Here is an 11,560-nt window from a genome sequence, read left to right as displayed (position 1 = left end):
TCAGTTGCCTGAGGCGGAAATTGAACCCGGGTCTCTGGCGCTGTGAGGCAGTGCTAACCACTGTGCCACCGTGCCGCCCAGGCTGGTACAATTGCAACATTTAAGAGGTATTTGGATGGGTATATGAATAGGAAGGGTTTGGAGGGATATGGGCCGGGTGCTGGCAGGTGGGACTAGATTGGGTTGGGATATCTGGTCGGCATGGACGGGTTGGACTGAAGGATCTGTTTCCATGCTGTACATCTCTATGACTCTATCTGGACCTAGTTAATTTGTACATGAAATGGCACTCTGTTTGATAACATTATAAACTTTCCACTGTACTCCTGTACTTTGTACTTTCGGTCGGCACCGAGTAGTTTGGCGAAAGGGCCTTTCTCCGTGCTGTAGGACTCGTATTCTGAGCGAGATGTATCAGCAAGGAGACACTTGCCAGCAGTGGTATCAATCCAACATCCTGTTCCCAAAGTAGCATTTTTGGTAGCGCGACCTTCGAGGATTTCCCCTCATCTTCCGGGCTAATTCCCATATAAGCTAATAAAGTATGCACACAGACATAATCAACATTAATGAGCAATTCATAAATACCGCTGCAGATGACGAATACGCCCGTCTTAGTCTTGCACTTCTGCTGGCCGGAAGGACTGAGTGCACACTCCGACAATGAAGATTCTGTTCCTTCGCACTGAATCTTATCCAGGAAGGCAGATCCATGTGGAATGGACTGTATCTGTACTGTGACATAAAACTCGCAGCCAATTTGCTTGCAGACAACCTCTCCAGCAGCTGAATCCCACGAATTACTACAAACGAACTTCCACTGACCTCGGTCATAAACCTTCAATATCCCACCACATGGCGCGTGCGGCCCCAACAACGTGGGGTTCCTGAGCTCTGTTAAAAGTCAAAAGGAAGAAAGTTTTTTTTTGCAAAACGTTCCCAAAAGGAACTGAAGTAAGCGTTTTGGAATTTTTATAATTTGATGCAATAATTGCACAGATTCATAGGAGTCGATTAGCTCAGTTGGTTGGACGGCGTCTAGGTTGACGACATGCAGAGGGATGGTGCTGTTTGATTCCTGCACTGGTGAAGGTTACCATGAGGGATTCTCCTTCTCAACTTCACCCCTCGACTGAGACGTGGTGACAGGTTAAGCCGCTACCAGCTGTCTCTGTCCACTGAGAGAGCAGTTCAATGGTCCGGTAGGACTATGACGACTGGAACTTTAGTTACACAGATTCACCAGATTATTACAATTTTCATTGTACGAATGCAATTTGTTTCAAAGTGCTGCTGTGTTCACAGATTTTGACTGAACCACTCTCACTCACTGATGTGTGGTTTTTAACTTTGTACACCTCAGTCCAACACCAGCATCTCCAAATCACTAACATAAAGCCTGAGAGATCATAAATACATTCACAGTACATATTGTTCCCAATTTGCATGGAAGTTTGCAGCTGTTCTCATAAACTCCCACCATAATTTAATGGAACCAATGAGTAAATGTATAAATTACTGAAAATGTACTTTTGGATTGTTTGGGACATCACCTATTTACTGAATTGCATCCAGAGGACTAGAAACTGCAAAATTTCAACGAGTTAGGTTTGTCTTCATTTACTAACACATTCCTTGTGAAACTTTACTACCGCATTGGACCAGGTCAATAAAATAGCCCCATATTCACTTTCAACAGCTTAACTGGTAATTTATTCGAGTAACTAAATTAATTATGTCTTTTAATTTGAGCAAATTTACACCTTATGCCCAAACACCGTAAGTTGCCAACAGTCATTGCATTGTATAAACTCTAATAAAATAAAAACTTCTAAGTCCTGGAGCCATACAGAAAGTGAAGCAGCTGCTTAAAAATTAAAATAGTAATGTGGGAGGGGGGTGCTGAAGGCAAAAGAAAACATAAAAACTGCTTGAGAAGCTCATTATTTGGGAAGAGAGAAACAGAATTAACATTCCAAGTTCAACATGACTTGTTCAGAACTCAAATCTTCTCTTCACATGCTCCAGACCTATTGAATATTTTCAGCACTTTCAATGCTTGTTCCAAATTTTCTTAATGTTTTGCTTTTCATTGGTAACAAAGTGATGGCAAATAAAATATGGGATAATCCAAGGCATATTTTAATGATCTTAGGGGCTAAAAGGAATCAAAGTGGCTAACTGTGTGCGGAATCAGAAGGCATAGGTAAGGTTTTAAATGAAAACTTTGCATCTGTATTTGCAAAAGTGGGGAATAATGTGCATATAAAAATCAAGGAGGAGTACGATGATAAGATTGAACAAATGACCCTTGAAAGGTAGTGTGAGAAACTTTAGCAGACTCAAAACTGGATAGTCATGATTTGGAGATGCCGGTGTTGGACTGGGGTGTACAAAGTTAAAAATCACATAACACCAGGTTATAGTCCAAAAGATTTATTTGGAAGTACTAGCTTTCAGAGCACCGCTCCTTCATCAGCATCACCTAATGAAAGAGCAGCACTCCGAAAGCTAGTGCTTCCAAATAAACTTGTTGGACTATAACCTGGTTTAGTGTGATTTTCAAAATTGGATACATTGCCAGACTTCATTATTCCAGGCTTCTGTGGGAGACAAGAAATGAGTTTGCAGGGACCCCGATATTAACTTTCAAATCTTCTCTGGCCACAGCAGGGGAGTCTGTAAGTTGGACAAGTGCCAATTTGGTAACCAAAATTCAAGAAGGGCAGTAGAAAAATATGAACCAAAGATTTAGAGGTCAATGAGTCTAACATTAGTGGCAGGTAAGCATTTGGAAAATAAAATCTGAGGGACAGAATTGTTCTTCACTTCGTTGGTAAGGAGTACACAGGAATAATCATCATGGCTTTATTTGGGGGTGATCACGTCTGACAGTTTTGATTGAGGAGGTGATGAGTGTGCAGTTGAGTGCAGTACAGTTGAAGTAGTCTACATGCACTTCAGTAAAGATATTGACAAAGTGTCATTTGGAAGAATGTAATAGCCATTAGGATCTAAGGCAATTTGTATCAAAAATGGCTCCGGGGCAGAAGGCAGAGAGTGATAGTCAGAGGTTGTTTTTGTGAATAAAAGCCTATGTCTACAAGTAAACTGTAGGATTTGATGTTGGATCCATTGCTATTTGTAGTATATACATTTCTGATATGGACATAACCGTAGGTGGTCAGATTAATAAATTTACCGATTATATAAAATTACTGGTATGGTAAATAGCAAGAAGGAAAAGTGAAGACTAACGCATTATTCAAACGGGCTGGTCAGGTGTTTATGGACTAGTTCCAAATGAAATTTAATCTGGAAAAGCATGAAGTGATGCATTCTTGCTCAACGAACAAGACTAGTTTGTAAATGATGATGGTTGAGCCCGAGGAAATATGAGGATTCCACTGTGCAAGTCCAGTGGATAAGGTGGTTATGAGGGCATATGTAATTGCCTTGATCAGTCACTGTATTAAATATAAGACCAGGTTGGTTATAATGGAATCACATAAGATGTTGTTCTGGTCATAACTGGAGTATTCTGTAGAGATAAATACAGGAATAATGTGGTTGCTCTAGAGAGTTTGCAGAGGAAGTTCCCCCAGGATAGTGCCTGGGCTGGAGTGATTCAGCTGTGAAGAGAGACTACATCGGCTTAGATTGATTCCTGCCACCAGAGAAGGCTTTGTGGGAAAGGAAGGATAGGGGCTTTACTGTTAACTATTCTTTATTTGTCTACTTATTCTACGAAGTAATGCTTAAATGTTTAACTCTCTTAACCTTTAGACCTTGGTACCTAAGATGGCGCCTCTATGGCCACATGGCCCACTTTTTACTGTATTCCTGTACTTCTGTACTTGAGTACAAGTGACAATAAAATCTAAACCTAATGTCTAAATCACTACCATTGCGCCACAAGAGACCGAAATTCTGAGTTTTAAATCTCTCAACCGCACTGAGAAAAGCAGATGCATCACTTCCTCATTCTCTCATTCTCCACAGAATATTTTCCACTGCAGAACTGGTTGATTCAGTTGCTCCAATTCGGAATGAATTTTCAACATTTCTTTAACTCATAATCCTGTCTCCCAATAGCAGGCAGACGTTCAGGGCTCCCTCTCTCTTTATTGGAGATATTTGAGAAGTAGCATTTTAGGTTATTGCACAGATTCCAGAAATCTTTAATACTAAAACGCAGGAGAAAGCCATTCAATGCGTTAAATCTGCAGCGGCTCCTTTGAAGAGCATTCAGTTCATCCCCGTCTGTCTTCGTTCGCCATATCTCACTAATTTCTCTCTCAAGATCTCACCTTAACCTCCTTTAAAAGTGCCATTCAGCTTGCATTTGTCACGGTAATGGGCAGTGCTTTCAAAATCACAATGGAAACAGAATTGGAAAGATGATCTAAAATGTATTTTTCCTCGTGCGAGAATCACTCGGGAACTCTTCATCTAAGATTTATGTTCAATTCGAAACTTGAATAATTTCTGACAGATAAATATTCAGCGCACTTTACAACTTCAACTTTAAAAAAAATCACATTAAATTACAATCAATGACATTTTAAAAAACATTTGAGGAAACTAATGCCATTTGAATGGTGTAGGAGCCAGCACGAACTCTCAGAAATCATGTTTTGGAATCATGTTAGCTGGAGACTGCTATCAACCCGCCTTAAATCAAGTTATTTTTCAGTCTCTTGTGAAACAGCCTTAAACTGAATGCTTCCTTCAGTGCTCACTGTGGAAAGTGAGCAACAAGACTCGTTATCTGTTCAGAAGTAACCTTGGACGAACTTACCATAGAGCCTGAGATATCATTTAAGGGGTGATTTGCGCAATGAACATATAGAGTCATAGAGATGTACAACATGGAAACAGACCCTTCCGTCCAACCCGTCCATGCCGACCAGATATCCCAACCCAATCTAGTCCTATCTGCCAGCACCCGGCCCACATCCCTCCAAACCCTTCCTATTCACACGTAACACCAGGTTATTGTCCAAAAGGTTCATTTGGAAGCACTAGCTTTCAGAGCACTGCTCCTTCATCAGCATCACCTAATGAAAGAGCAGCACTCCGAAAGCTAGTGCTTCCAAATAAACTTGTTGGACTATAACCTGGTTTAGTGTGATTTTCAAAATTGGATACATTGCCAGACTTCATTATTCCAGGCTTCTGTGGGAGACAAGAAATGAGTTTGCAGGGACCCCGATATTAACTTTCAAATCTTCTCTGGCCACAGCAGGGGAGTCTGTAAGTTGGACAAGTGCCAATTTGGTAACCAAAATTCAAGAAGGGCAGTAGAAAAATATGAACCAAAGATTTAGAGGTCAATGAGTCTAACATTAGTGGCAGGTAAGCATTTGGAAAATAAAATCTGAGGGACAGAATTGTTCTTCACTTCGTTGGTAAGGAGTACACAGGAATAATCATCATGGCTTTATTTGGGGGTGATCACGTCTGACAGTTTTGATTGAGGAGGTGATGAGTGTGCAGTTGAGTGCAGTACAGTTGAAGTAGTCTACATGCACTTCAGTAAAGATATTGACAAAGTGTCATTTGGAAGAATGTAATAGCCATTAAGGCAATTTGTATCAAAAATGGCTCAGGGGCAGAAGGCAGAGAGTGATAGTCAGAGGTGGTTTTTGTGAATAAAAGCTTATGTCTACCAGTAAACTGTAGGATTTGATGTTGGATCCATTGTTATTTGTAGCATACATTTCTGATATGGACATGACTATAGGTGATTGGATTAATAAATTTACCGATGATATAAAATTAGTGGTATGGTAAATAGCAAGAAGGAAAAGTGAAGACTAAAACATTATGCAAACAGGCTGGTCAGGTGTTTATGGACAAGTTCCAAATGAAATTTGTTCCGGAAAAGCATGCAGTGATGCATTCTTACTCAACTAACAAGACAAGTTTGGAAATGATAATGGCTGAGCCTGAGGAAATATGCAGAATCCACTGTGCAAGTCCAGTGGATAAAGTGGTTAAGAGGGCATATGTGTCACCATATTAAATATAAGAGCAGGTTGATTATGATCGAATCACATAAGATGTTGTTCAAGTCACAACTGGAGTATTCTGTAGAGATAAATATAGTAATAATGTGGTTGCTCTAGAGAGTTTGCAGAGGAAGTTCCCCCAGGATAGTGCCTGGGCTGGAGTGATTCAGCTGTGAAGAGAGACTACATCGGCTTAGATTGATTCCTGCCGGCAGGGAAGACTTTGTGGGAAAGGAGGGATAGGGGCTTTACTGTTAACTATTCTTTATTTGTCTACATATTCTATGAAGTAATGCTTAAATTTTAACTCTCTTAAACTTTGGGCCTTGGTACCTAAGATGGCATCTCTGTGGGCACATGGTCCACTTTTCACTATATTCCCGTACTTCTGTACTCGAGTACAAGTGACAATAAAATCTAAACCTAATGTCTAAATCATTACCATTGCGCCACAAGAGACCTAAATTCTAAGTTTTAAATCTCTCAACCGCACTTAGAAGAGCAGATGCATCACTTCCTCATTCTCTCATTCTCCACAGAATATTTTCCACTGCATAACTGGTTGATTCAGTTGCTCCAATTCGGAATGAATTTTCAACATTTCTTTAACTCATAATCCTGACTCCCAATAGCAGGCAGACGTCCAGGGCTCCCTCTCTCTTTATTGGAGATATTTGAGACGTAGTATTTTAGGTTCATGCACAGATTCCAGAAATCTTTAATACTAAAGCGCAGGAGAAAGCCATTCGATGCGTTAAATCTGCAGCGGCTCCTTTGAAGAGCATTCAGTTCATCCCCGTCTGTCTCCGTTCGCCATATCTCACTAATTTCTCTCTCAAGTACTCACCTTAACCTCCTTTAAAAGTGCCATTCAGCTTGCATTTGTCACGTTAACGGTCAGTGCTTTCAAAATCACAATGGAAACAGAATTGGAAAGATGATCTAAAATGTCTTTTTCCTCGTGCGAGAATCACTCGGGAACTCTTCATCTAAGATTTATGTTCAATTCGAAACTTGAATAATTTCTGACAGATAAATATTCAGCGCACTTTACAACTGCAACTCTTTTAAAAAAAACACTATTAAATTATATCAATTACATTTCAAAATATATTTGAGGAAACCAATGCCATTTGAATGATGTAGGAGCCAACGCGAACTCTCAAATCGTGTTTTAGGGTCTGTGAGAGCATGTCAGCTGGAGACTGTTACCAACCCGCCTTAAATCAAGTTATTTCTCCGTCTCTTGCGAAACAGCCAACTGAGTGTTTCCTTCAGTGCTCACTGTGGAAAGTGAGCAACAAGACTCGTTATCTGTTCAGAAGTAGCCTTGAACGAACTTGCGATAACGCCTGAGATGTCATTTAAGGGGTGATTTGTGTGAAAATCGGTTGCGCAATGAACATACGAGTGAACTATCCCAATTTTACCAGCCCTCAGTTGAACCGGGAATCGATGATCTCGCTGAGCTGCTTGAGTGGTAGAGCTGCCTCAGTGAGATCCGAGCGAAGAGGCTGCTGTCACACTGAAGGAAGCGTCAATTTTAACAAGAAGACGAATGGCCAGAGGCCGGATTGAGGGATCACTGTCTCCTGGTTTTCGGCAAGCCATTGTTGTACTAATGTAGAAATTCTACTTTCCATCAAAGAGAATACTGGTGGTGTCATTCTTGTCAGTTTAGGTAATTAAAACTGATTTCCCGGAGCTGAGAATCCCTGGAGAGCAACTGCTTTATTATCTTGGCGGTTTGAAATGTCGAAAGGTGCTTCACTCCATAAAACCAAAAGACGGTAAGATATGGTACAGAATTAGGCCATGAGGCCCATCGAGTCTGCTGCGCCATTAGATCATGACTGATATGTTTCTCAATCCCATTCTCCTGTCTTCTCCTTCTAACTCTTGATCCCCTCACTAATTCAGACTGTACCCATCCCCCAAAGACACTTGCGGATCTCTACAGCAATCCCGTTCCACAGATTCATCACTCGAATGGCTGAAGAAATTTCTCCTAATCTCTATTCCAATGGGTTGACTCTTCACTCTGACGGCTGTGCCGTGGGTCTGAGTCTCTCCTGCTGTCGAAACATCTTCTCCACATCCACCCTCTCCAGGCCGCTCGGTATTCTGTAAGTTATAATCAGATTCCTCTTCATCTTTCTCAACTCCACGAAGAAAAGACGAAGCGTCCTCAATCGCTTCTCACATGACAACCAATGGAAGCATTCTTGGGATCCTCCTCTGAACACTCTCCAATGCCAGTATATCCTTCCTTAAATAAAGGCCCAAAAATGTTCACAATATTCCAAATGCATCCTGACCAGAGCATTATACAGCCTCAGCGGTACATCCCTGCTCTTGCATTCTAGCCCTCTCAAAATGAATGGTAACATTGTCTTTGCCTTTCTGACTGACAACTGAACCATAACAGAATGCTGAACTGGGGCATCCAAGTCCCTTTGTGCTTCAGATTTCCAAAGCTCTTCCCTTTCCACAAAACAGTCTATGCCTCTTCTTCCGACCAAAGTGCATGACCTCACAAATTCCTACTTGCTACTGCTTTGCCCACTCTCCTACCCCATCCAAGCCTCCCCCTTCCTGAACCCAACCAGTCCATCCAGCTTTTTGCATCATCTGCAAATTAAGCAACAACGCCCTGGGTTCCTTTGTCCAAATCCTTAATGTACAGCGTCAATAGTGTGGAACCAACACGGACCCCTGCTGAAGGCCGTTGGTCACCAGGCGCCATCTGGCGTAATGACTCCGGCGTGGTCTGGTGTTATTCTGGTATTTCATTTCACAGAAAATACCTGACTACAAAGTCACCATACCTAACCCCAGATCCACTGAACGTTTTGACTGTTCAACCAGAATCGGTTTAAGGCGGGTGAAGGCACAACGTCGCTAATTCAAGAAAACAGAGGAATGATAAGCACAAATGGTTAATGCAAATCTGCAGCAATCTGAGAGAGAAGATCCTGCAGATGTCATGGTCTAATTATTGTGTGAAATTAGATTTTGGATGTTACTCCGCCTTCTTCCAAAATATTGTAAAACATTGCTGATATACTTATGAAATAGTTGTAAATTTCGGGAAATTTTACTGTCATGTGGTCACACTTGTCAGGTATGTTATGGGTATTGTTGAAACGGTAGATAATGACAATTTAGCTGCTGTCGATGTCAGCAGGTCTCAAAGTGACATAGCACAATAATCCGGGAATAGTAAAGGGCAGTGAGAAACATCTGACGGAAACTCGCAGGAGACAATAATAAAACAAAAATTCCCAACGGAAACTGCCAAAGTATTGATTCAAATTTCTGAACTTTATCGTTCTATTTAAAGTCTCATTTTCTGGAGGAAACCTAAAAGGAGAGAAAATTAACGCTTCGCTGAATCTAACATCTCATTGAATTCTAATTTATCTGATTGGAAAGTGTCTTGTTTATTGTTGGCAAAACAGACTGACAATTAAATAATTTTCCAAATTGGGATTTCGTTACAAACACAAGTTTGAACCTTTTCGACCATCTTCCCAAATAAATAATTCCATTCATATTTGTTAGTTATCCTCGCTAAAATGTAATAATAACTGAAAGATCCAAAACGAATCCTTAAAACTACAGCCACAATAACAGGAAAGTGCAATATTTAAAATTGTTATTTTGAAATTAGTTTATTAATGAATAACCACTGAACCCAATACCTGCAATATTAGATTGATTTAAGTCACTAGACTTAAATCTTTCCGCAGAGATTTGTGAGAGCATGGAATGCGTTGCCAGCAGCAGTTGTGGAAGCGAGGTCATTGGGGATATTTAAGAGACTGCTGGACATGCATACGGTTACAGAACTTTGAGCGTTCGTACAATAGGTTTACCGTATATGAGGATCAATGGTCGGCAGAACATCGTGGGCCGAAGGGCCTGTTCTGTGCTGTACTGTTCAATGTTCTGTGTTCTAGATGGTATCTCAACTTATAATGAATTATTAATAATTAGGGTTAGTTAACTGACCATTCGCTCAGGTGGAAACATTCTGTTCTGCAGGAATTTGTCTTTCTTTAAGACAATGGCTGCAGTCCATCTAGGACAGATACCTGCTTAATTCCTTATCAGCTGGAGAGTTTCTGGAGTCGTTTCGCACGATCAGCACAGAACATGAGAGCGCCAAAGCCTCTTATGAGGAAAGATATAGTTTTCATTAACGTGAGAATTGACATCTCTCTGCTTCATCTTCCTCTCTTGAAAACGATCACAATTAATACTCCAAGATTTCACCAAAACAATAAAGATTTTGAAAGAAAATGAGCGTAAATTGAATAAATGGTGATGGATTGGAACGAAGCAAAAACCATAATTTCCAGCGTTTGAACAAGTTGTTGTAATCTACTTACCCATTGAAACGTGCAGAATCAGAACAAACACCCCCAAGCGATGCATTTCACGGCGACTGTGTTCAAGTGATATGAAGGAAAACCTGATCAAAGATGTACGAGTGGTTCTTGTTATTTAAAGGATATTGACAGTGAATTCCAAATCTGCCAATGATATCGCGTCTTCTCTTTTCAGCTGTATAGATTTGCAATAACCGATGTAATTGCCTATTTAGGTAAAACTGTAGTAATGTCGTTGGGGGAGGAGGTTCTGTGACCTCAAAGTAGTCCATCAGCTTTTGATTCGAGTTCAAATTCAGAAAAAAATTCTGAAGATTGGATTTAATTATGTTGCAATTCATTCACACCTTCTACAATTTTCTTGGATCTGAAGATAGTTCTAAGTATTGCATGCAGTATACAGTTATATACCGAAAAGATACACCCAGCTGCTCCTCAATATTACGTAGGAAACCCACCGAGAGGCATAATAATATACTGATGATGTAAATGTTCCAGTACACTGTTCTACAAAGTGTAAATTATTATGACATTATAGAAATAACGAACGAACGAATGAACAGGGAGAAATTGTCCTGTCAGTTTTAATTTTATTTATTTATGGAACCTGGCCAGTATGTTTAACCAGTCCCTACTGGCACTTGACAAATGGCGGAGAGCTGCAGACTGAAACCATTGCTATCCATGCGCACTAGGTTGACCCACAATGCCTTTGGGGACAGAATTCCAGGACTTTGAACCAACGACACTCAAGCAACAGCAATATATTTCCAACTCAGAATTGTGAGTGGCTTAGAGGGGAACTTGCATGGACTGGTGCTGTTTTGTAACTGTTGCACTTGTCCTTCCAGACGGAAGCGATTGTGGGTTTGGTAGATCTTCTGAGGACAGTCGGCGAATTTCTGCAGTGCATCTTGTAGATCTGTTGCTGGCTGAGACTAGATGGTTCAGTGAGTGGATGCTTGTGAATGTGGTGGCAATCAGGTGCACTGATTTGTACTGAATGATGCCAAACTTCTTGAATGTTATTGGAGATGCCCTCATTTCAGGCAGGTGGGAAGTATTCCATTACACTCCTGACCTCTATCTTGCAGATGATGGACAGTCTTTGGGGAGTCAGGAGGTGATTTACTTGCTGCAGTATTCCTAGCC

General features: G+C 40.8%; 1 protein-coding gene across 3 annotated transcripts in view; it reads right to left on the bottom strand.

Annotated features, from left to right (window-relative positions):
* The window catches only part of LOC122556107 (deleted in malignant brain tumors 1 protein-like), a 71,079-nt gene extending 60,594 nt beyond the window's left edge, over nucleotides 1-10,485 (bottom strand). For 2 of the 3 annotated variants that reach the window (XM_043702565.1, XM_043702566.1), the window contains exons 1-2: nucleotides 10,409-10,485; nucleotides 589-894 (exon numbers count right to left, since the gene is read on the bottom strand). In XM_043702565.1, the coding sequence (XP_043558500.1) occupies nucleotides 589-894; nucleotides 10,409-10,454 (352 nt within the window). In that variant the 5' untranslated portion in view covers nucleotides 10,455-10,485. The remainder of the gene's footprint in view (nucleotides 1-588; nucleotides 895-10,408) is intronic. The other variant, XM_043702567.1, reaches the window with a different exon arrangement.
* Nucleotides 10,486-11,560: the final 1,075 nt, after the last annotated feature.

The sequence above is a fragment of the Chiloscyllium plagiosum genome, chromosome 13, assembly GCF_004010195.1.
Source record: "Chiloscyllium plagiosum isolate BGI_BamShark_2017 chromosome 13, ASM401019v2, whole genome shotgun sequence".
In the NCBI taxonomy this organism is placed as follows: domain Eukaryota; kingdom Metazoa; phylum Chordata; class Chondrichthyes; order Orectolobiformes; family Hemiscylliidae; genus Chiloscyllium; species Chiloscyllium plagiosum.
Note: the sequence above shows the minus strand (reverse complement) of the source record. Positions and strands in the feature narration are given on the sequence as shown.